Source organism: Anomaloglossus baeobatrachus, chromosome 3 (assembly GCF_048569485.1).
Source record: "Anomaloglossus baeobatrachus isolate aAnoBae1 chromosome 3, aAnoBae1.hap1, whole genome shotgun sequence".
Classification (NCBI taxonomy): Eukaryota; Metazoa; Chordata; class Amphibia; order Anura; family Aromobatidae; genus Anomaloglossus; species Anomaloglossus baeobatrachus.
Genome location: NC_134355.1, coordinates 528,591,858 through 528,618,690, shown reverse-complemented (window position 1 = coordinate 528,618,690; position 26,833 = coordinate 528,591,858). Strand labels below are relative to the sequence as shown.

The following is a 26,833-nucleotide window of genomic DNA, read 5'->3' as shown; positions in this document are numbered from 1 at the left end:
ATCTGAGTCACAAAGGTTCTGGGCATCACTGCAGACCATTTCCTGGTCTGTACTCACTGTAGCTTGGGAGCAGACCTCTGATTCCCAGGCTATAGTGTGACTGAACAGCTCTGTAGACTCAGCCATCTCTGTTCCACCATACTGTGCAGGGCGGATGGGGACTTGAGCGCTGGGAGAAAGCAAGTGTGATTGGGATGACAACTCAGAGGACTGGTGTTTTTTGGATGCGGTAGTTGAGGTGGAGGAGAGGGCACTTGTTGGACCACTTGAGATCCATTCCAGCATTTTCTTTTTTTGGGCAACATCTACCTTTGTTCCAGTTGTTCGTGTTCAGAAAAAAGGGAGCACATCCGATTGTCCATGGAAAGTAGTAGACATCTTACTTTTGCTGGAAGATGGCATATCTTCAGCAAATGTTAATGGAGCTTTGCCACCTTCCCCACGGACACAAACTTTTTTTCCTTTTCCAACACGCCTGTTCCCCTTTCCACCAGCATCTGTCATTTTGCCACTCATTTTGCTAGCGACAAGATTGTCCACTTAAAATGTGGTAATAAAAATTGAGAGGTGGTGTAGAGTGCAGCGGTGGTCTACTTTTATTGACAGCAGAATAAACAACAATAACTATCCCGGACAATGAAACTATGGCCCTTAAAATGGCAGCACAGTTTGCTAGTATAATAGCTTAGTAAAAATGAGCTTGAGGGTGCAATGCAGAGGTGCTGCAAATATCTTTGCACTAGTGGGACACTAATGAAGTCCAACAGCCACTTTTAGGATGCCACTAAGTTTCCTCAGTGTTTGGTATTATAATGGCTTTGTAACAACAAGCTTGAGTGTGCAATGCAGAGGTGCTGCAAATATCTTTGCACTAGTGGGACACTAATGAAGTCCAACAGCCACTTTTAGGATGCCACTAAGTTTCCTCAGTGTTAGGTATTATAATGGCTTAGTAACAATGAGCTTCAGTGTGCAATGCAGAGGTGCTGCAAATAGATTTGCACTAGTGGGACACTAATGAAGTCCAACAGCCACTTTTAGGATGCCACTAAGTTTAATCAGTGTTTGCTAGTATAATGGCTTAGTAACAATGAGCTTCAGTGTGCAATGCAGAGGTGCTGCAAATAGATTTGCACTAGTGGGACACTAATGAAGTCCAACAGCCACTTTTAGGATGCCACTAAGTTTAATCAGTGTTTGCTAGTATAATGGCTTTGTAACAATGAGCTTCAGTGTGCAATGCAGAGGTGCTGCAAATAGATTTGCACCAGTGGGACACTAATGAAGTCCAACAGCCACTTTTAGGATTCCACTAAGTTTCCTCAGTGCTTGCTAGTATAATGGCTTAATAACAATGAGCTTGAGTGTGCAAAGGGCAGGAGGGTACAGTGGCCGGGTTGTGGGTCAGTGTAGAGGAAAGGAAGCCTCACTTTTTATCCCTCCTAATGGTGAAATGCATCAAGGAACTCCCTGACCTTAGCTACTCAGACGTTCTTATCTGTAGCTGTTAAACAACGGTTTCCACGGACCTGACTGTCACCTATGGCTCTGAGCCTGCTGTAATTAGCCCTTACAAGGGCTGAAAGAAACTTCTATCCCTATTCTGTACAGCACTGTGTGTAGAGCGTACACAGCAGTATAGGAGTCAGGAGCTTCGCCAGCGGTGACTGACACCCAGACGCGGAAGGCAGATAATGCCCTGCTGGAACAAAATGTCCGTTTTTACAATGCAGGGACATGTGACATGGACATCCTATCACACATGCCGTTGCTTCTCTGGCTAAAAGTCCACTTAGCTGTGTGTGTGTGTGTCTGGGATTGGCTGACATGCTGGCCCGCCCCACTACACACGCGCTTAGGGAGGGAAGGAAGAACAGAAAAAAAAAAAATGGCGATCGCCATTATCCCAGCAGCAGTGATCTGAATGCGCTGTTCCCGCACACTATACGCTGAAATTTCATAATAGTGTTAGTCACAGAGTGACTTACACTATTACAGCGGAAAGCCAGCTAGTAATTAGCTTGGCTTTTTGCTGCTAGAACCGTTCTCGAACGTAACTAGAACTATCGAGCGTTATTATATGTGTTGTACTTGGTATATAATACTTTCAAAAACTCTAAAAAATGGTATCCAGATGTTAAAGCACCATTTTAGAATTTATTTCACTATCTATACGCTCAGTAATGTATGTACAGTGTGTACATTAAAATACTTAATGGTCGTAGTCCTCTGCCATTTCCAGCACTGCTCCAGTTCTCTCCTGCATCATGAGACTGCAGCTGTTTCTTGACAGCTAACAGAAATTGTTAGTTCCTTTCTTGAAGAAGTTGTTCAGTACCAAAACTGATTTTTTTTCTCCTAAATCTTGCTATTATGGGCCTCTCCACACATCTATTATGTTATTTTCGCAATATTACCTATTATCATGCTCTAGCAGCACATCCTCATTGCTGGCTCCAGCTCTGATGGGGTTATTCTCTTTCCTGACTTCCTGTGCTCAATTACTACAACTTCCATGATCCTTTGCAAACCTGTATACCTGTATCTCACACCCACTCAGAACTCCACCCAAACTCCTCCCCGCCATCGTTCCTGTGTCTGCACCTGCTGCATGTTATTAAAGCACTGAGAGAGATCACATAAGTGTTACAAATCAGACATTAGCTCCAAGCTCTGCACAACCAGGGGAAGAAAGCGTCTATCTTGTGCTCATTCTGATATAGTTCATAGTGTATGCAGTGCCTTGTGAAAGTATTCGCCCCCTTTAATTTTTTAACCTTTTCCCACATTTCAGGCTTCAAACATAAAGATAAAAATTTTAATGTTATGGTGAAGAATCAACAATAAGTGGGACACAATTGGGAAGTTGAACGAAATTTATTGCTTATTTTAAAATTTTGTAAAAAAGAATAAACTGAAAATTGCCGCGTGCAATATTATTCGTCCCCTTTACTTTCAAGTGCAGCAAACTCACTCCAGAAGTTCATTGAGGATGTGTGAATGATCCAATGTTGTCCTAAATGACTGATGATGATAAATATAAGCCACCTGTGTGTAATGAAGTTTCCGTATAAATGCACCTGCTCTGTGATAGTCTCAGTGTTCTGTTTAAAGCACAGAGAGCATCATGAAGACCAAGGAACACAACAGGCTAGTCCGTGATACTATTGTGGAGAAGTGTTAAAGCCGTATTTGGTTACAAAAAGATTTCCACAACTTTAAACATCCCAAGAAGCACTGTGCAAGTGATCATATTCAAATGGAAGGAGTATCATACCACTGCAAATCTACCAAGACCCGGCCGTCCCTCAAAACTCAAACACGGAGAAGACTGATCAGAGATGCAGCCAAGAGGCCCATGATCACTCTGGATGAACTGCAGAGATCTACAGCTGAGGTGGGAGAGTCTGTCCATAGGACAATAATCATTCGTACACTGCACAAATCTGGCCTTTATGGAAGAGTGGTAAGAAGAAAGTCATTTCTCAGAGATATCCATAAAAACTGTCATTTAAAGTTTGCCACAAACCACCTGGGAGACACACCAAACATGTGGAAGAAGGTTCTCTGGTCAGATGAAACCAAAATAGAACTTTTTGGGCACAATGCCAAACGATATGTTTGGCGTAAAAGCAACACAGCTCATCACCCTGAACACACCATCCCCACTGTCAAACATGGTGGTGGCAGCATCATGGTTTGGGCCTGCTTTTCTTCAGCAGGGACAGGGAAGATGGTTAAAATTGATGGGAAGATGGATGGAGCCAAATACAGGACCATTCTTCAAGAAGACCTGTTGGAGTCTGCAAAAGACCTGAGACTGGGACGGAGATTTGTCTTTCAACAAGACAATGATCCAAAACATAATGCAAAATCTATAATGGAATGGTTCACAAGTAAGCATACACAGGTGTTAGAAATGCCAAGTCAAAGTCCAGACCTGAATCCAATCGAGAATCTGTGGAAAAAGCTGAAAACTGCTGTTCACAAACGCTCTCCATCTGTCACGCTCCCCGGGTCCCCTGCTCTGCTCCCCGGCTCACCTGCCACGCTCCCCGGCTTCCCTGCGTCGCTCCCCGGTTCTTCTGTCCGGTCTCCGCCGCTCCCCGGTCTCCAGCCTCCATTGCCTGCGGTTCCCAGGCGTCCTGGTCCCCGCTCCCGGCGCCCGTCGGCTTCTCAGCCCCAGCCCGGCTCTGCTGCTTCCTCCTCACCGCTCCCTGCCCTGGCTTCTGGCACCCGGGCCTCGCGCATGCGCATTAGGGCGCGCACGCGGTCATTGACCCTTTCTTAAAGGGCCAGCGTCCACTAACAGGAAATTGGGCACACAGGTACAGGGTATAAAGGGGTTAAGTGTCCAAGTGGGCGGGGCCTGTTCTTCGTGTTTCCCAAGCTAGGAGTCAGGTCTCCTTGTGTTCCTGTGAGATACTCACCTCTCTCTCTTCTAGAGCCGATCCTGCCTCGCCATCCGGTCCTGCCGAATCCCGAACCCCGAACGCTGCCTATCTGCCATCCTGACAGTCCGTTCCATCTCTGATCCCTGCGGTGACCCGTCTTCTCGCTCCATCGGTTCCAGACTCCGCCTGACAACATCTCGGCTTCCGAACCTGAGCTCCGTCACCCGGACTACCATCAGTGACTCCGTGGTCCCAGGGACTTCTGCATTCTACTCTTGTACACGGACTGTCTTGCTACCTGTAGTGCTCCAGCTACCGGACCCCTTACCATCATCAAGGAGTTCGGCCCAGTGGATCCACCTCCTGGGTCTGCCCATCCACCTGGCCCTAACAGTAAGAACAGGCCATGGATCCCGCTGAAGCACTAGCAGCCTTGCAGGAGGAACTCACACGCCAGCGTGAGACTCAGACCCGCATGCTGCAATTCATGTCTTCTGTGGACGCCCGCCTGAACACGCTACAAGCGTCAGTTACATCTTCAGCATCTCGGGCTTCCACTAGACAATCCACGGCTCCAGCCCCCGTGGCAGCCTCTTCGGATGCTTCCAGACTTCGTTTGGCCTCACCACCCCGGTACGCCGGAGATCCCAAGACCTGCAGGGGAATTCATAAACCAATGCTCCCTCCATTTCACACAGCTGCCGCATTTGTTTGCCTCCGACCAAGCCAAGTTCGCGTTCATCATGTCCCATCTAGAGGGTGAGGCACTGGCATGGATGAACCCCTTGTGGGAAAAGGAGGATCCTGTGACCACGAACATCCAGGAGTTCCTGCAGGCATTTCGTGGCACCTTTGACGAGCCCGGACGCGCCTCCGCGTCTGCCTCATCTCTTCTCCGGTTACGTCAGGGGACTTTGACGGTGGGTCAATACGCCATCCGTTTTCGCACCTTGGCTTCGGAACTCGGGTGGAACAACGAGGCTCTAACCGCCGCCTTCTGGGAAGGACTCTCGGGTCGAATTAAAGATGAGCTGGCTGGTCGTGACGTACCGTCCACCCTGGATGCCCTGATTACCCTAGCGACTCGAGTGGACATTCGCTTTCAGGAGCGATCCAAAGAGGTGTCCCGTGAGAGACGTCCGGTACGGCATTCCTCTCCTCCGCAGAAGCCCGCCGTACTTCAGTCAACGGCATCTGGTGTCTCCGTCCACGAGCCCATGCAGATCGACCGTGTGCGGCAGTCTGAACAACGCCGAGCAGAGCGGCTCGCCAAGGGCCTCTGCTTCTACTGCGGAGAGGGCACAGACCTGCTACGCTCCTGTCCAGAGAGGCCGGGAAACTCCAAAGCCTAGGGTTGGTAGGAGAGGCCACCCTAGGTGCTGGGACTCTCTCAGACCCGGTTACGTGGACTGTTCAAGTGACAACGGGAGAGAAGCGGTTCACGGCTGAGGCGTACCTCGATTCTGGGGCAGCAGGCAATTTCATCCAGCAGGCCACGGTGGACAAGTACCAGGTGCCTGTTACTCCACTCGACAAACCCCTCGTGATTGCCTCTGTGGATGGGAGACCCCTCTCTGACACCATCTCCTGGATCACCAGGCCGGTCGAACTGCGTATCGGTGCCCTGCACACCGAGAACATCGCTCTCTACGTCCTTCCACACATGTCCCATCAAATCCTGCTGGGACTTCCCTGGTTACGGACACACGAGCCATGAGTCAGCTGGGGCACTGGTGAAATCACCCGATGGGGCTCTTCTTGCCATGAGAACTGTCTGAAGACCATACAACCCATCCGACGACCTCTGGTTCCAGAGTCCCTACCGGGACTGCCCTCAGCCTATTGGTCCTTCGCGGACGTCTTTGATAAAAAGGAGTCAGAGGTACTGCCGCCACATCGTCCTTACGATTGTGCCATCGACCTGCTCCCGGGAACTACACCACCTCGAGGACGGATATATCCGCTGTCTCCAGCCGAAACAAGGGCCATGTCTACTTACATCACAGAGAGCCTGGCAAGGGGATTCATTCGGAGGTCCTCCTCTCCTGCTGGAGCAGGCTTCTTCTTCGTTAAGAAGAAAGAAGGTGACCTACGCCCATGCATAGACTACCGGGGATTAAACCAAATCACCGTGAAAAACAAGTACCCCCTGCCGCTCATCCCCGAATTGTTTGATCGGCTTAGAGGAGCTCGTGTGTTCACCAAGTTGGATCTTCGGGGTGCCTACAACCTGGTCCGCATCCGCTCTGGGGACGAATGGAAGACCGCGTTCAATACTCGCGATGGGCACTATGAATACTGTGTGATGCCCTTCGGCCTGTGTAACGCACCAGCAGTCTTTCAGGAATTGGTGAACGACGTGTTCCGGGACCTTCTTTACATCTGTGTGGTGGTGTATCTTGATGACATCCTGGTCTTTTCTCCGGACCTCCAGACCCACAGAGAGAACGTGCAGCTGGTACTACGACGACTGAGGGAGAATCGTCTGTACGCCAAGTACGAGAAGTGTGTCTTCGAGCAGTCTTCTCTTCCCTTCCTGGGTTACGTCATCTCCGATACCGGACTGCAGATGGATCCGAAGAAGGTCTCTTCCATTCTCAACTGGCCTCCTCCTTCTGGACTAAAGGCAATCCAACGCTTTCTGGGATTCGCCAACTATTACCGCCAGTTCATCCCTCACTTCTCTGCTCTGACTGCTCCTCTCACCGCCTTGACCAAGAAGGGGGCTAATCCAAAGGACTGGTCACCTGCGGCCGACGCCGCGTTTGGCTCTCTGAAGCGGGCATTTGCCTCCTCTCCTGTGCTCCACCGTCCGGAGTTAAACCGACAGTTCACCTTGGAGGTGGATGCCTCCTCCTCGGGAGCCGGAGCAGTGCTCATGCAGAAGTCCTCCTCCGGGAAGATGGTGACTTGCGGTTTCTTCTCCAAGAGCTTCTCAGCGCCTGAACGCAACTACACCATCGGTGACCGAGAACTATTGGCAGTCAAACTGGCTCTGGAGGAATGGCGCTACCTTCTGGAAGGAGCAGTGTACCCCGTTATTATTTACACGGACCACAAGAACCTGGAATACCTGCGGTCTGCTCAGCGACTGAACCCACGGCAAGCCAGGTGGTCCTTGTTCTTTGCCAGATTCGATTTCCAGCTCCATTTCTGACCCACGGACAAGAATGTACGCGCAGATGCCTTGTCCAGGTCTTTCATGCCCATGGAGCAGGAGGAGGAGACATCCCAGCCCATCATCTGCCCTAGTAAGATCATTCCGGTGACCCCTGTCACCCTGGCCCAAATACCGACCGGGAAGACCTATGTCTCTGAGACTGACAGGCAAAAAGTGTTACACTGGGGCCATGCCTCGAAAATAGCCGGTCATGCTGGTCAGAAGAGAACATGGAGTACGATTGTACGTAATTACTGGTGGCCATCCCTTCGCACGGACGTCGCTTCTTTTGTCTCAGCCTGCTCCTCTTGTGCCAGGAATAAGACGCCCAAACATCTGCCATATGGCAGTCTTCTGCCTCTGCCTATACCCTCAGTACCGTGGCAACACATTGCGATGGACTTTATTACGGACTTGCCATTGTCCTCCGGACACACAGTCATATGGGTCGTGGTGGATCGGTTCTCTAAAATGGCTCATTTCGTCCCTATGGCTGGACTGCCCTCTGCCCAGGAACTCGCTGACGCCTATGTACAACACATCATCCGGTTGCATGGCTTTCCATCACACATTGTGTCCGACAGAGGAACTCAGTTCACCTCCCGCTTCTGGAGGGCTCTCTGCAAACATCTGGGAGTGACTCTGGACTTTTCTTCAGCCTACCATCCTCAGTCGAACGGCCAAGTGTAACGGGTCAATCAGATCTTGACCTCCTTCTTACGTCACTACGTCAACGCCCATCATGACGACTGGTCCACGCTTCTTCCTTGGGCTGAATTCTCCCATAACCACCACGTCAGTGAGTCCTCCTCCAGCTCTCCCTTCCATGTCGTTTACGGACTTCAGCCTTCCGTCCCATTGCCTGTATCCTCTTCCTCGGATGTCCCTGCTGCTGATGCTGTAGCCCGTGACTTTGCAACCATTTGGGACTCTGTTAAGGCGTCCCTTGGACGTGCTTCCCTGCGGATGAAGAGACACGCAGACAAGAGGCGTCTGGACCCTCCATGTTTCTCTCCAGGAGATCTCGTCTGGCTTGCTTCCAAGTACGTCCGATTGAAGCTACCATCCTACAAGCTGGGACCTCGCTACATCGGGCCGTTTAAAGTTCTCAGCAAGATCAATGAGGTCTCCTACAAGCTGCAGCTCCCGGCCACGATGAGAATACCCAACTCCTTCCACGTCTCCCTGCTCAAGCCGGTTGTCCTTGGTCCCTTCTCAGCTGCTGCTAGTTCGGCTCCTCCTCCTATTGCCGATGACGACATCTATGCGGTAAGGGATATCGTGGCCATGAAAACTGTACGGGGCCAACAGTTCTTCCTGGTGGACTGGGCAGGCTATGGTCCTGAGGATAGGTCCTGGGAACCCCGGGAGAATGTGGGTACTCCTTTGATCCGTGCCTTCCTGTCCCGGTTGCGGGGAGGGGGGCGTGGGGGGGGGTACTGTCACGCTCCCCGGGTCCCCTGCTCTGCTCCCCGGCTCACCTGCCACGCTCCCCGGCTTCCCTGCGTCGCTCCCCGGTTCTTCTGTCCGGTCTCCGCCGCTCCCCGGTCTCCAGCCTCCATTGCCTGCGGTTCCCAGGCGTCCTGGTCCCCGCTCCCGGCGCCCGTCGGCTTCTCAGCCCCAGCCCGGCTCTGCTGCTTCCTCCTCACCGCTCCCTGCCCTGGCTTCTGGCACCCGGGCCTCGCGCATGCGCATTAGGGCGCGCGCGCGGTCATTGACCCTTTCTTAAAGGGCCAGCGTCCACTAACAGGAAATTGGGCACACAGGTACAGGGTATAAAGGGGTTAAGTGTCCAAGTGGGCGGGGCCTGTTCTTCGTGTTTCCCAAGCTAGGAGTCAGGTCTCCTTGTGTTCCTGTGAGATACTCACCTCTCTCTCTTCTAGAGCCGATCCTGCCTCGCCATCCGGTCCTGCCGAATCCCGAACGCTGCCTATCTGCCATCCTGACAGTCCATTCCATCTCTGATCCCTGCGGTGACCCGTCTTCTCGCTCCATCGGTTCCGGACTCCGCCTGACAACATCTCGGCTTCCGAACCTGAGCTCCGTCACCCGGACTACCATCAGTGACTCCAGCTACCGGACCCCTTACCATCATCAAGGAGTTCGGCCCAGTGGATCCACCTCCTGGGTCTGCCCGTCCACCTGGCCCTAACACCATCCAACCTCACTCAGCTCGAGCTGTTTGCAAAGGAAGAATGGGCAAAAATTTCAGTCTCTTGATATGCAAAACTGATAGAGACATACCCCAAGTGACTTGCAGCTGTAATCGCAGCAAAAGATGGTGCTACAAAACATTAACTTAAAGGGGACGAATAATATTGCATGCTCCAATTTTCAGTTTATTTTTTATAAAAGTTTAAAATAAGCAATAAATTTCATTCAACTTCACAATTGTGTCCCACTTGTTGTTGATTCTTCACCATAAAGTGTAAAATTGGTATCTGTATGTCTGAAGCCTGAAATGTGGGAAAAGGTTGAAAAATTCAAAGGGGCCGAATACTTGCGCAAGGCACTGTATAATATATATATATATATATATATATATATATATATATATATATAATATATATATGTATATATATATAATATATATATATATATACAGTTAGGTCCAGAAATATTTGGACAGTGACACAATTTTCGCGAGTTGGGCTCTGCATGCCACCACATTGGATTTGAAATGAAATCTCTACAACAGAATTCAAGTGCAGATTGTAACGTTTAATTTGAAGGTTTGAACAAAAATATCTGATAGAAATTGTAGGAATTGTACACATTTCTTTACAAACACTCCACATTTTAGGAGGTCAAAAGTAATTGGACAAATAAACCAAACCCAATCAAAATATTTTTATTTTCAATATTTTGTTGCAAATCCTTTGGAGGCAATCACTGCCTTAAGTCTGGAACCCATGGACATCACCAAACGCTGGGTTTCCTCCTTCTTAATGCTTTGCCAGGCCTTTACAGCCGCAGCCTTCAGGTCTTGCTTGTTTGTGGGTCTTTCCGTCTTAAGTCTGGATTTGAGCAAGTGAAATGCATGCTCAATTGGGTTAACATCTGGTGATTGACTTGGCCATTGCAGAATGTTCCACTTTTTTGCACTCATGAACTCCTGGGTAGCTTTGGCTGTATGTGTGGGGTCACTGTCCATCTGTACTATGAAGCGCCGTCCGATCAACTTTGCGGCATTTGGCTGAATCTGGGCTGAAAGTATATCCCGGTACACTTCAGAATTCATCCGGCTACTCTTGTCTGCTGTTATGTCATCAATAAACACAAGTGACCCAGTGCCATTGAAAGCCATGCATGCCCATGCCATCACGTTGCCTCCACCATGTTTTACAGAGGATGTGGTGTGCCTTGGATCATGTGCCGTTCCCTTTCTTCTCCAAACTTTTTTCTTCCCATCATTCTGGTACAGGTTGATCTTTGTCTCATCTGTCCATAGAATACTTTTTCAGAACTGAGCTGGCTTCATGAGGTGTTTTTCAGCAAATTTAACTCTGGCCTGTCTATTTTTGAAATTGATGAATGGTTTGCATCTAGATGTGAACCCTTTGTATTTACTTTCATGGAGTCTTGTCTTTACTGTTGACTTAGAGACAGATACACCTACTTCACTGAGAGTGTTCTGGACTTCAGTTGATGTTGTGAACGGGTTCTTCTTCACCAAAGAAAGTATGCGGCGATCATCCACCACTGTTGTCATCCGTGGACGCCCAGGCCTTTTTGAGTTCCCAAGCTCACCAGTCAATTCCTTTTTTCTCAGAATGTACCCGACTGTTGATTTTGCTACTCCAAGCATGTCTGCTATCTCTCTGATGGATTTTTTCTTTTTTTTCAGCCTCAGGATGTTCTGCTTCACCTCAATTGAGAGTTCCTTACACCGCATGTTGTCTGGTCACAGCAACAGCTTCCAAATGCAAAACCACACACCTGTAATCAACCCCAGACCTTTTAACTACTTCATTGATTACAGGTTAACGAGGGAGACGCCTTCAGAGTTAATCGCAGCCCTTAGAGTCCCTTGTCCAATTACTTTTGTTCCCTTGAAAAAGAGGAGGCTATGCATTACAGAGCTATGATTCCTAAACCCTTTATCCGATTTGGATGTGAAAACTCTCATATTGCAGCTGGGAGTGTGCCCTTTTAGCCCATATTATATGTATAATTGTATTTCTGAACATGTTTTTGTAAACAGCTAAAATAACAAAACTTGTGTCACTGTCCAAATATTTCTGGACCTAACTGTATATATATATATATATATATATATATATACTTGCTGTACTACCCAGCTTCACCAAGGTTAATAACTGCTGTTAGCAAATTTGGCATGCATTCAAGTGCAGTCTTGAAAAGTTGAACATATAGATTGTTGGAGTGAAGGAACTGCTGCAAAACAGTGACACTATCAAGGCGAGTGTTAGGAATTTAAGAGCATCTCCGCTGAGCCTCTGCTTCTGCCTTTCCCATGAAGAAGAGTTGAAGAAATGACGTTCTTCTCCTTGTAATCGAAGCAGTGACCCAATTGAGTGGTAAACCTGTCCTTGAACGTTAAATGTCGGCATAAATCCTGTTTTAAACATTTCTTTTATTGCACCAAATGATGTCATTTGGAAGCAGTTGCACTTCCTAATGTTCAAGAAATGCTTAATATTGTACTGGTACCGGTCATCAGAGACTTTAGGTGATCTGGTGGTGACAGGAGAGGTGGAAGTTTTATCTTTCCATTTGCACAGCATAAACCTGGTGGTTCATCTTTCCATTTCAGGGCACTGCAGTACATGCCGACCACATCCATTTTTTCTATCTGAACTTCAGGATGATCCTGATAGTTTATGTCTGACTGGTAACAAAAGGCAGCATGTTTCAAATCCCCAACCATTTCCTGTGCCCTAGTGGAAGAAATAGCAATTCTCTTAGTGGCAAGTCAGCCTTCTCTCTGTTGAGATGACTCATTGGCCCTTGAGGAAGCAGCTCTTCTTCTCTTGTCTGCAAGCCTTGCTTCCCTCTCCTTTAGAAAGTTCATTGGCTTTTGAGGAAGCAGTTCTTGTTCTCTTGTCTGCAAGCCTCGCTTCACTCTCCTCAGAAAGTTCATTGGCCCTTGAGGAAGCAACTCTTGTTTTCATGTCTGCAAGCCTTGCTTCCCTCTCCTCAGAAAGTTCATTGGCTCTTGAGGAAGCAGCTCTTGTTCTCTTATCTGTAAGCCTCACTTCCCTCTCCTCAGAAAGTTCATTGATCTTTGAGGAAGCAGCTCTTGTTCTCTTGTCTGCAAGTCTCACTTCCCTCTCCTCAGAAAGTTCATTGGCCCTTGAGGAAGCAGCTCTTGTTCTCTTGTCTGCAAGCCTCACTTCCCTCTCCTCAGAAAGTTCATTGGCTCTTGAGGAAATCGCTGCTGTTCTCATGTGTGTCAGCTTTTTTTCTCGGTCTTCACATTTTTCATTGGCCTGTAACGCAGCTTTTCTTTTCACATCAGCTGACATTCGTGCCATGGAATTCCTTTTCTTATGAGGCATTATTGTGGTAAAAATAGTCTGTAACTGACAGTTTCTATATCCTCTCACATAGAGGTAATGTAACTGACATCAGCCTTTCCACCAACACACTCTAACTGACATCCTATTACCTCACACAAGCTTTGTTATACTGAGAATGTTCTTTTTGTTTTTATGTAGTTTTTTTGTATTTTTTTGTATTCAGTACAAATGGGGTGTGGCCCTCCCTCTTGGTGAGCTGGACATTTCATTCTGTGAATCCCCCTGACTGTGTGTGTCCTGTTGGGACCCGGTCGCTCTCAGCCCTTAGCCACATTGAGGCCTATTTTAGACCCATGGTAAGGTTTTAATATTAGAGAGTGTAGGTACTATCCCAACTGGGTACACCTTGGCGTTGGTGGGATAGCTTTATGCTTTTTTTGATCAAAAACAGTGTTTACTAAGTACCCTATGTTTATATGCACTATGCTTTTATTTAGTTACAGCAGGGTATGTTTTCACAATTTTTCCCTTGGTTTCTCTGAGAATGTTCTTTGTTGCCTATATTAACCAATTAGAGCTCAGATTAATTAACTGTAGCAAAATAGAAACTGAGCTGTGATTGGTTGCCATTGGCAGCCTGATAAATACCCAGGTAACAGAAAGTCGTCCCCCCCGACAGTATATATTAGCTCACACATACACATAATTGACAGGTCATGTGATTGACAGCTGCCGTATTTCCTTTATGGTACATTTGTTCTTCTTGTAGTTTGGCTGCTTATTAATCAGATTTTTATTTTTGAAGTATAATACCAGACTTGTGTGTGTTTTAGGTCGATTATGTGGTGAGGTTGGTGTATGTGTGGTGAAATGTGTGCTGAGGGTGGTATATATGTTCAAGCACGTGGTAGTGTGTGGCGCATTTTGTGTGTGTTCATATCCCCGAGTGTGGTGAGTAACCTATGTCGGGGCCCCACCTTAGCAACTGTACCGTATATACTCTTTGGCGCCATCGCTCTCATTCTTTAAATCCCCCTTTTTCACATTTGGCAGCTGTCAATTTGCATCCAACACTTTTCGTTTCACTTTTCCCCCATTCTGTAGATAGGGGCAAAATTGATTGTTAAATTGGAACACACGGGGTTAAAATTTCGCCTCACAACATGACGCTCTTGGGTCCCAGACGTGTGAGTGTGCAAAATTTTGTGGCTGTAGCTGCGACGGTGCAGATGCCAATCCCGGACATACATACATTCATACATACATACACACATTCAGCTTTATATATTAGATATATATACACATACTGTATATACTGTGTATATATATATATATATATTGTGAGGTAGCGACCACCAATGTGGTAAATGGTCGCTATGTGTCGCAATGGAGAAGGTCCCTGCGATATTAAAGTGAAGAAGTTGCTATGGGACTTGTAGTTCCACAAAGACTTGGTTTTGCATATAAGGGTCAGGTTCCCTTTAACAATGCCAGTATGCTGTGCAGGTCTGAAAACACAAACCTCCACCTGTGGGTGTGTCCAGGCTGATTTAGGAGACTGTCAGTGTGTGTGGAGCAGCCCTGCATGATGAGCAGCCTCAGGCAGGTAAAGAGGCTGCTATTCTCAGAGAGGTTGGAGCCTCTGGAAGGAACCTGCCCAAGGAAGCGTGGGTTGCCTTCAACCTTCTGGAACTGAGTGTGTGGAGGCTGAGGGAGCTCCACTCTGACACTTGTAGTGTCCAAACCTGAGCGGGCGGTCCGCTACAAAGACTGACCAGAAATCCGTGTCTCGTGGGGAGACAGCCATACCTTCACTATGGACATTAAATGGACTTGAAGCCCACGGTATGTGAAGGTGTTTGTTTAACTTTTCCTTTAAGCCAGGAGAGGCTTCATTGTGTTTTGGAAGGGCAGTTTATGTTGTACTAATAAACTGCTGCATTTTTGAGAGAGACTGTGTTGCCTGTGTATGCCTAAGCTACCCTGCATCGCTGCAAGCGAGTAAAACCCCCGGGTTGCGGTAAGCAACGTTCACAATATATATATATATATATATATATATATATATATATATATATATGAAAAATGTATACTGACATTACTATTGTCCGGCGCAACGTATGAAAAAAAAAATGATTGAAAAAATTCCGTGGGGTCAACATATTTTTTTTATAAAAAGCGCAGATAAGCGTATATATAAATATATCTCCAATGTTGATCCTGAAGTGTCTAAGGGGCACTTTGCACACTACGACATCGCAGGTGCGATGCTGCGATGCCAAGCGCGATAGTCCCCGCCCCCGTCGCAGCTGCGATATCTTGTGATAGCTGCCATAGCGAACATTATCGCTACGGCAGCTTCACATGCACTCACCTGCCCTGCAACGTCACTCTAGCTGGCGAACCGCCTCCTTCCTAAGGGGTGGGTCGTGCGGCGTCATAGCGACGTCACACAGCAGGCGGCCAATAGAAGCGGAGGGGCGGAGATGAGCGGAACGTAAACATCCCGCCCACCTCCTTCCTTCCGCATAGCCGGCCGGGACGCAGGTTGGAGATGTTCCTCGCTCCTGCGGCTTCACACACAGCGATGTGTGGTGCCGCAGGAATGAGGAACAACATCGTAACATCGGTCTTTCCCAATTCATGGAAATGACCGAGGCTACACCAATGATACGATTACGACGCTTTTGCGCTTGTTAATCGTATCAAAAACGCTTTACACACTACGATGTCGAGAGCGACGCCGGAAGTGCCTCACTTTTGATTTGACCCCACCGACATCGCACCTGCGATGTCGTAGTGTGCAAAGTGCCCCTTAGTGTCTCGGAGTGAGTTGCGAGTGCTTTTTCCCCCCTTGCCTAGTCTCCTTGTGTTGTCTGTGTGGCATCTGTATCATCTGTGTGGCGTGCATTTTTAACATGGAGTTTTCAAAACAGTCAAAATCTACATAGATGACTGGATATATAGATAGATCGATAGATAGATGACTGGATAGATAATAGATAGATAACTGAATAGACAGATAGATAGATAGATAGATGGATAGAAGATGTGCAACACATATATAATGTACCACCCTCCTGCACATTGTAAACTTGCACCCACTGCCTTTCATGTGGCACAAAAAGGTGTTTAGACTTGTTTTTGGCTCCAAATTAAATATTTTCCCCCAAAAAATTACATGGGGTTCCCCCTATTTTTTGTAGCCAGCTAAGGTGAAGCAGACAGGTGCAGACTGCAGCTGGCAGCTCTACTTTGGCTGGTGATCCAACACAGAGGGCACCCCACGCTATTATTTTATTTAAAATTAAATAAATAATTTAAAACAAGTCAAGGTAAAGAGTACAGCTGTGGTCTGGTATTCTCAGGCTGGGGAGTCCCATGGTTATTGGACCCTCCCCAGCCTAAAAATAGCAGGCCGCAGCCACCCCAGAACTGTTGTATCCATTAGATGCACCAATCCGGGCGCTTCACCTCGGCTATTCCCAATGTCCTGGTGCGGTTGCAAACGAGGGGAAAAATGGTGTTGGTGTCAGCTGTGAATTGCCAGCTGACATTAAGCTCTGGTATTAGTCATGGGTTGGCATCTATCAGATACCTCCCATTACTAATACAGTAGTTGAACAAAGAAAATACATTTTATTTGGACAAACACCCCCCAACTACAGCCCTCATTCACCAATTTATTACAATGTATTTATTTTTTTAAAATGTCCAACGTAATCCATAGCAATGTCCCTGTTTCTGTGCCACGATCCTCTATCCACCTGCAATGCTCTGCCTTCCCCCACAATGCTCTACTCTTCACCACCTCACTGCCCCCTGCACTGCTCTGCTCCTAACCCCCGTGATACTCTGTCCCCTGCGAAGCTCTGCTCCTCATACCAGCACTGCTCTGCTCCCCCACGATGCTCTGCTCCTCACCCCCGCAGTGCTCTGCCAACCGCAATGCTCTGCTTCCACGCACTGCTCTGCTCTGCCCTCCGTGATGCTCTGCTGCTCACCCCCACGATGCTCTGCTCACCCCTGCACTGCTCTGCTGCTCACCACCACACTGCTCTGCTCCCCTCTGCACTGGTCTTCTGCTCACCCCACACACTGCTCTTCTGCTCACCCCACACACTGCTCTTCTGCTCACCCCTTGCACCGCTCTGCTGCTCATTCCTGCCCTACTCTGCTGCTCATCTCCACACTGCTCTGCCCACCCTCCCTCTCTGCTGCTGGATTGTACTGGATGGATCTGCCGGCTTCTCTCCTGTCAGGGGAGATGGTGGCCTCTCCGGACAGTGTGATAAGATACTCACCGAACTTGACTCCTCCTCTCCCTCTCCTCTTGATGCTGGGCTGTGACGTGCGGTCAAACACTGCCCATAGCCCAGTCACTCAGGATGAGTGGCCGATGGAACTGCTGATATAACGTCAACTCTGAGAGCCCGGAAGTTGACATGACATCAGCAGATGCCAGCGGCCACAGTACCCGGGGTCATGTGACCGGCACTGAGGGAGCAGGATAGCGCCGTTCAGTGCCAGAACTGAAAACATAAGGTCATTTAGAAGTGAATTGGAATAGCAAGTTAAATTGTTAGGGAGAATTTAAAAAAATGAGTGAACCACCCCTTTAATGTAAATTTGAGAGTCTTGTTCTGCATCTCATAGACTTACATTTAAAAAAGTCATCATGTGAGCAGGTTGGTTACAACTGCATTCACAAGATCCAGAAGAGGACTGGATCATCAGTGGAAATGGCTTAAGGCACACACCTTATTTTAACCCCTTCATTACCTTGCGATTTTCCATTTTGTGCTTTAGTTTTTTTCCCCTATATTCCAAGAGCTATAACTTATTTTTCTGTTCCCATAGCTGTATAAGGTCTTGTTTTTTGTGTGACAAGTTGTCTTTTTTAACTGCCACCATTCATTTGCACTGGAATGAAGGAAAAAAATACCAAGTGTGTTGAAAAAAGTATAATTTCACAATTGTTTTTTATTTACCATGTTTACTTTACGGTACAACTGGTCTGGCAATACGATTCACCAGGTCACTACGAATACATGGATATCAAACATGTATACTTTTTTTTTCTATTTAGGCTGTGAAAAAAAATTCGGAAATTTGTTAGAAATTTTTTTTAGCTTGTGCTGACATTTTTATTGATACTATTTCGGTTTAGATACGATGTTTTGATCGCCTCTTAATGCATTTTATTGCAAAGCTGAAAAATGTAACTCTGGGGTTTTGATTTATTTTCTCTTTACGCTGTTTACCGAGTGATCAAAATATAAAATAAATTAATCCAATCAGACTTTTATGAAAGTAGCAATACCAAATATGTGTATTTTTATTATTTAATTGTTTTGTTTTTATTGTTTTTTTATGTTATACAGAGCGGCCTGAGCACTTATATACAGTATTGTAGAATGCTGTATATAAGGGCTTACTAGTGGTGGCCGCAGCTAAATAGGAAAAAAACCTGGTGACAGGTTTTCTTTAATCCATGGGTAATCTCAGGCCTGGACCAAACTATACTCAGGCTTAATCTGGAGAGTGGTTAGTTTGGCCTGCTACACCAGCACAGACCTCCATTTTGAGTCATATACTAGAGGGGTGGAAGTGAGTACGATATGGGCTGATATTATTATTCAAAAAGGAGCTAGTTGGAGTTTTGGGGGTATACGATGGTCTTAGGGGTACTTTGCACACTACAACATCGCAAGCCGATGCTTGCGATGCCAAGCGCGATAGTCCCCGCCCCTGTCGCACATACGATATTGTGTTATAGCTGCTGTAGCGAACATTATCGCTACGGCATCTTTACACGGACTTACCTGCCCTGCGACGTCGCTCTGGCCGGCGAACCACCTCCTTACTAAGGGGGCGGGTCGTGCGGTGTCACAGCGACGTCACACGGCAGGCGGCCAATAGAAGCGGAGGGGCGGGACGTAAACATCCCGCCCACCTCCTTCCTTCCGCATAGCCGGTAAGAGCCGCAGGACGCAGGTAGGAGATGTTCCTCGCTCCTGCGGCTTCACACACAGTGATGTGTGCTGCCGCAGGAACGAGGAACAACATCGTAACATCGGTCCTTCCGAAAATATGGAAATGACCGACGCTACACCGATGATACGATTTCGACGCTTTTTCGCTCGTTAATCGTATCCAAAATGATTTACACACTCTGATATCGACAGCGACGCCGGATGTGCGTCACTTTCGATTTGACCCCACCGACATCGCAGCTGCGATGTCGTAGTGTGCAAAGTACCCCTTAAAATCAATTCTCAAACCTACTGCTAATGTTTACTATCTTCAAGCAGTGGTATGGGATAAAGTCTGCATCCTTCAAGTAAACCATGATTTTTATACAGTACAATACTCCATCTCATGCATCAAAGTACTGACATGGGGTGTGATGGGATCACTAGGAGCAGGGGAGCCTAAACTGGCTTTCAGGCTAGGGGAAACGTGGCCGATCCTGATCCTAAAGATACGTCTGAAGGTGACAATGTTTGGACCGCCTTCCTTTCCCTAGCTCCTGAGGGACCTTAGTCTAGTGGCCCTCTCCCTCTACCCAGGAGAGGGACAGGACAGGAGGGATTAATCCCACACAAATAAACAGACAGGGGAAAAAACAAAACTCAAACTAACAGCAATCATTCAAAGAGGTATGAACAATATGTGTCCGGGAGGAAACTAAAGAAAGGGAGGAAATAATCATCAGATAACAGTATTTTCGCAACACACTATACAGCTCACAGAAGTTCACCAGCAACTGAATAACAAAGCACAAGGACCGGGATCGCATAAAGCTGTCAGCGGCATGTTTGAGCAAGCTCCATCATCTTAAAAAGGGTGGAGGTGACTGTGATAGGCCTCCCGCAACATGTGACTCAAGCAGTAATACACAGGTTAGAAAAAAATAACTCCTGCAAGCCCAATCATCAACAAAAGTACAGCTGGTCAACGACCGAGCCTGTCTGTCCAACTCAAAAGCAGCATTGTATGGCGTGTCTGACTCTTCTGTGTGAACAGCGTCAGCAGTAATCCTGACATATGGCGACTGTTGAGCCACACACCATGTAACAAGTACTTGGCTGCCAGGACTTACAGATGAAAGAATAGCCCCTTCATCTCCTGACCTAAAACTTATTGAGAACTTGTGGGCCTTTTTTATAGTTAATAATTATAATAATAATAATAATAATAATAATAATAATAATAATAAAAAAAAATAAGTGAAGGAAAACAGTCCATTCTCTGAACAAAGTTAGGGAAGCTCTGGTTGGTGCTGCCCAAAAAGTTGATTGTCTACAGATTAAGAAACTGACAGACTCCATGGATTGAAGATTTAAAACTGTTATTGAAAAGATGGGCGGCTATACTGGTCACTGATTATTTTTTTTTTAAATTTCTGAAATATATTTTTGTTGTTTGGTTAACCCTAGAACGCATACCTGGGGCCTCGCAGGCCTGCTAGGTCATTTGTTTTCTATGGTAGATTGAATAGAACATTATCGCTACGGCAGTTTCACACGCACTTACCTGCCCTGCGATGTCGCTCTGGCCGGCGACCCGCCTCCTTCCTAAGGGGGCGGGTCATGCGGCGTCACAGCGACGTCACACGGCAGGCAGCCAATAGAAGTGGAGGGGCGGAGATGAGCGGGACATTATGTCCCGCCCACCTTCTTCCTTCCGCATAGCCGGTGGAGGCAGGTAAGGAGATGTTCCTCGCTCCTGCGGCTTCATACACAGCGATGTGTGCTGCCGCAGGAACGAGGAACAACATCGTACCTGTCGCTGCAGCGAAATTATGAAAATGACCGACACTACACAGATCACCGATTTACGACGCTTTTGCGATCGTTTATCGGTGCTTCTAGGCTTTACACGTTGCAATGTCGTTACCGGCGCCGGATGTGCGTCACTTTCGATTTGACCCCGACGACAACGCAATAGCGATGTCGCAACGTGCAAAGTACCCCCTGGGCTATGTTCACATTTTCGTTTTTTTGCATCAGTCACCTGCGTTGCTTGACGCTTGTGAATGATGCGTTGTACAACGGGTGACAAGAAATGGAATTGGTTGTCATTAGAAAGCGAATTCCTTTGGTGAAATTATTTCAGTATAAAAACGAGAGAGAGAGAGAAGAATCAGCTGATCGCTCTCAAAAGCCTCTCCTCCTGCTCCCTCTGTGACCGGTTAAAATCTAGCTTCAGACCACATCATTCCACTGAAACTGCCCTAACTAAAGTCACCAATCAGCTACTAACCGCCAAAGCCAAGTGACACTACTCTGTCATCCTCCTCCTGGAACTGTCCTCTGCCTTTGACACAGTGGACCATTCTCTCTTATTACAGATTCTCTCATCTCTGGGCATCACAGACATGGCCTTATCTTGGATCTCCTTATACCTAACAGACCGGAAATTCAGCGTTTCCCACTCTCACATTACTTCCTCATCTCTCCCCCTGCCTGTTGGTTTCCCTCAACACTCTGTTCTTGGACCCCTCCTCTTTTCCATTTACACCTTTGGCCTGGGACAGCTTATAGAGTCCCACAGCTTTAAGTATCCCCTCTGCGCTGATGATACGCAGATCTACCTCTCTGGATCTAACATCACCTCCCTACTAAACAAAATCCAACAATGTCTGTCTGCTATTTCATCCTTCTCTGCGCAATTCCTAAAGTTTAAGGCTAGGTTCACATTCCCGTTGTTTTGCATCAGTCACATGCGTTGCTTAATGCTTGTGACTGATTTGTTGTACAACGGATGACAAGAATTGGAAGAGAAAGCGGATTCCGTTATAAAACAAGAGACAGAGAACGATCAGCTGATTGCTCTCATTAGCTGGCCGCTGGCTTTTGAGAGCGAACAGATGATCTCCTGGCGGCCGGCTAATGAGAGCGATCAGCTGATCGTTGACAATAGCCGGCTGCCAGCTTTTGAGAGCGAACAGATGGTCTCCCGGCAGCCGGCTAATGAGAGCGATCAGCTGATCGCTCTCATTAGCCGGCCGCCGGGTGATCAGCTGATCACTCTCATTAGCCGGCCGCCAGGTGATCAGCTGATCGCTCTCATTAGCCGGCCGCCGGGTGATCAGCTGATCGTTCACAGAAGGCGGCCACCAGGTGATCAGCTGATCGCTCTCATTAGCCGGCCGCCGGATGATCAGCTGATCGCTCACAGAAGGCGGCTGCCGGGTGATCAGCTGATCGTTCGGCCGCCGAGAGAGAGCATGCGCAGCGAAATCAAAAGGATTCCGCTGCTCAAAAAACACTACATGCTGCGCTCCTGCCGCCCGACGGTCAGTCGTTCCACTACTGATTAGTCGGGCGGAGGATGCAACGCAGCGTCATCAGTCACAATCCGCCGCTCATACAAGTATATGGGAACAACGGAATCTGCCAAACTGATTTCATCCATACATCCAAGCCCTCTTCACCTCTTGTCAACTAAAACTCAAAAATATCTCCTGGATTTGTGTATTCCTTGACCAAGATTCAGCAAAAACAGTAGTGCATGCCATCATCATCTCCCATCTCAAGAACTACAATCTCCTACTCTGTGGCCTTCCTTCTAACACTCTTGAACCCCTCCAATCTATCCTAAACTCTGCGGCCCGATTAATCTGCCTGTCCCCTCGCTACTCCCCAGTCTCTCCTCTCTGCCAATCCCTTCACTGGCTTTCCATTGCCCAAAGACTCCAGTTCAAAACACTAACCATAACAAACAAAGCCATCCACAACCTGTCTCCTCCATACATCTGTGACCTAGTCTACCGGTACCAACCTGCACGCAATCTCAGATCCTCACAAGACCTCCTTCTGTACTCCACTCTTATTTCTTCCAACTATTGCATACAATATTTCTCCCGCGTATACTCTGGAATGCTCTACCCCAGCATATCAGACTCTAACGTACCGTGGAAAGCTTCAAAAGGAACCTGAAGACCCACCTCTTCTGACAAGCCTACAACCCAAAATAACTCTCAGACTAGTACACCACTGCGCAACCAGCTCTGTCCCCGCCTACTGTATCCTCGCCCATACCCTGTAGACTGTGAGCACTCAAGGCAGGGTCCACTCTCCTCCTGTACCAGTCTGTTTTTGTAATGTTGTTATTGTTTTTATGTATACCGTTCTCACTTGTAAAGCGCATGCATGGAATAAATGGCGCTATAATAATAAATAATAATAATTATCATAATAAAAATAATTGATTAAAAATAATTATAGGTTTTAGAATAAGGGGAGGAAAAAATAAAAGTGCAAAAATAAAAAATTGCCCAGTCCTTATGAGGTTCATCAAAAATTCAAATTGCCTAATAATTCTGCAAACAGTGTATATTACTGATAGCTAAACAATAGTGAAAAAACCCACTGGAGTGTTACTTTAGGCTGTCAACCACATTACAAAAGGACAAACCGTACTTCTGGTTTAGGTCTGAAGAACAGAATCTATTGGAATGCTTCAATGGATGTCATCAACGACAGGTAAATAGATAAGTGCATCCTTGTAACGAAGCCTGACATCTACTATGATATTTGATTGAAACAGTAAAAACCTTAAATCTCATCAACTTAAAGCAAATCTGTTACCAATATCACAATGCAAACTATATACGTTTTTAAACATTTCATAGACCTGATGAGGCTGAGTGTCGAAATCCTTTTGAGTGTTTTCCCACCTGATATAAAAAAATAAGCATTTTATGAGTAAGGTTTGTTAAAACTGGGATTACACAGCCCTTGTGACACTGATATTGAAAGAAAGTACAAAAACCTCATTCGGTCTAAGTGCAAGTGTGATGCCCCTGGACTATCAGGTCATCACAGGGTATTGTGCAATCTGCCCTCCAGTGCAATATCTACCTCCTCCTTGGTTACGGTGTCCCCAACTGTATGGTGTTGCCAATATCAGTCAATTAAAGTCCTAGGAACACTCTGCACCACACCCACCAGACACACCAGTGGACGACCTGAGTGAAATAGGGTCACCCACTTGGGGGGTTGGTTAAGCGGAGGTCAAGAGTGTCAGTCAGTGGAAGTTGAAGAGAGTGTTGTGCTGGAAGTGAAGGAGAGAGGAGGTCAGGAGCCGGGCTCCTTGGAAGCAACTAGGTGGCAGACAGTGGTCTGGGCCTAGTAGGAGCTGGACCCCCGGTCGCAGGGGCTCGTGACAAGGGGCACGGAACTGTCGAGGAGGACAGCTAGCGGCCTTGCACCATCACCGGGCTGGGACCAGGGCACTATGGGGTACGTGCACCCTAGGTCAGGGAGTAGCTTCAGGTAACCTGACAATTTACCCGACGAGAACGGAGCCTTCAAGATCTGCTCTCCACCCGCTCCAAAATCGGGGTACTAGCGCAACGAGGGGGATAGGACTTTCCACAAAAATGGTCCAGAAAATCCCAAGCGTGAACCCTGAGAGCAAGCTCCCACAGTTAGCCATACTGGGGAGCGGGACCTGGCTAGTTCCATACTACCGGGACCAACAGAGAAGTAACTTAGTGCCAGGAGGCAGGTCACGGATCACCAGGCAACACCAACGGGGACGGGACCCGAACTAGCTCCCCTCGGCGGCAGCGGTGTCCAGAACTTTGGTTTATCCAGTTGTCGGTGGACTGAGTGAGTATGAAAGTGGCCCCTGCGCTTCCCACGGCACCCCCCAACACTATCACCGAGTCCCAGAGAAATTCCCCCTACTCATGGAGGGTCCTAACACCTGGCTGTCCCATTCCATCGTCCCCGTGTACTCCCTACTGCAGCGGTGGTACTCCTAAATTACCACAAACCATGGGTGGCGTCACGAACTATAACACATCCCCTGTAAATAACCCCCTTTGTTTGAGGGGCCACACGACCCCCGGGTCCGGAGACCCCTCGAGCCACCGCGGATCTGGATCAGAGCAGCCCGGTTGCTGATGCGGGGGCGGCACACAAGAATTCACAATGAATACACTTTGTGAAATATGATGTCACTGAGGTATAAAAAAAAAAGAATACAACTAATAGGGATGAAACAGTATAATCCTACATTAATCTCAAGGTAAAACATACCTATGAGCCATATAATGAGCAGGTAGTCAATTTGCTTCAAGTCTGGACCCACGGTGTTCTTTATTGTTTCATTGCATTCAAAGGAATATAAGTATAGAAGTAGCAGGAATGTAAAGTAGGATGCCCCATGAATGATGAATTTCATGAAAGGCGTGTGAATTAGGCGTCCAGCTTGTGTTTTGGGGGCTAGCAGATAACACAGAGAAAGGATTGGCCAACAAATCCCCACAGTTAGGACAATCAGTATCTTCATGCAGGTATGCTTTCTCCTGTAGCTCGCCATTTGTCCAAACCAAACTGTGTTGAGAAACTGTTGGCAGTTGGATTGTGATACAAACTGAAACAAAGGAAAACATTCTATCAATAAATTAAATTATGGCATGAAATTGTTCTGTGTTGTATAAATGACATATACTCATTACTTGCTAACTTAAAGGGTTATTCCCATCTCCAAGATCCTATCTTAATATGCAGTAGGTGTAATAAAAATAATAATATTAGCTAATACGTCCAATTAGAAATGTAGTGTAGTTCTTCTGAATCACTATGTCGCTTACTTCATGTGCAGGGCACTGCAGGACCTTAGGTATCCATGGTTACGACCATGCATATAGTGATAGTTGCTAGTTGCCCCTAAGGTCCTGCAATGCCATGCACATGATTTAAGCAATATTGTGAATCAGAAGAACTATACTACGGTACATTTCTAATTGTAGGGATTTGCTAATATTATTATCATTATTACATGGTCACATGGTTGAAAAAGACCTAGGTCCATCTAGTTCAACCTTCCTCCAGCAATTATACATTTCAGCAGTAAATCATTTATAACCGAGAGTGTTGTCTGCATTCAGGAAATCATCCAGCCCTTTTTTAAAAGCTGTTATAGTGTCTGCCATTACTACCTCTTGTGGTAGTGTATTCCACAGTCTGACTGCTCTAACTGTAAAGAACCCTTTCCTATTTAGCTGCTGGAATAATGTTTCTTCTACCTAGTACATATTAGGATAGGATCTTGGAGATGGGAACAACCTTTTAATAATAATAATTTTAGGTGACTCTTCTTTCAAGAAGAGAGTTCTAGATGTATTTGCCTATGGAGCTGGTTGGATGTAAATGAAGTTTATACCTGCTTTCCACCTCATTATGTCACACAGTTGCATTGATCAGACCACTATAGTAAAAGAATGTATATCACATGGTTAGCATTTTTGACGGTATATTGCATGGTTAGCATTTTTGAGGGTAGACCAGCTCCATATGAAAACACTGCAGTGTTCGTTCTTCCAGTAACACACAAGGTATAGCCCAAAAGATGGCACACATTTTGGTGCAGTTGCCCAGAGCATTTGCCTGTAAAATCCCAGAATATAGAGTACACGGCAATGGAGATAGACCTTAAAATTGTGGATTTTGGTGTTCTTTTCCTTCATTTACCGTACTGCTTACCTCTTTTTGGTTGTACTTGATTGCCAGCTTTAATCGGCTTAGGTTCATCCTCTCTTCAAGAAGTCCTCTCTTGTTCACAGGTTCATCACTCGACTGATGGTTTAAGATGACTTCCAGCTCCCTAGAATTCCTGGCTTGAGCCAACAAGTCCTTTGCAAACATCTTACACTTCTGAGCAAGTTCTTCATAATCATTCCTGAAGGATTCAGAGGGTGTATTAAATGAACGTGTGTAATCTAGGATACACTTAATAAAGAGTCTGAAATCTAGCCTATTCACATGTAAAGGCTG

The 26,833-nt window shown here is 46.9% G+C and overlaps 1 protein-coding gene across 2 annotated transcripts in view; it reads right to left on the bottom strand.

Moving 5' to 3' along the window:
- The window catches only part of TRPC1 (transient receptor potential cation channel subfamily C member 1), a 193,512-nt gene that overhangs the window by 120,275 nt on the left and 46,404 nt on the right, over positions 1-26,833 (bottom strand). For both annotated transcript variants that reach the window (XM_075340783.1, XM_075340784.1), the window contains 2 exons: positions 26,543-26,738; positions 25,094-25,430 (listed from right to left, as the gene is read on the bottom strand). In XM_075340783.1, the coding sequence (XP_075196898.1) occupies positions 25,094-25,430; positions 26,543-26,738 (533 nt within the window). The remainder of the gene's footprint in view (positions 1-25,093; positions 25,431-26,542; positions 26,739-26,833) is intronic.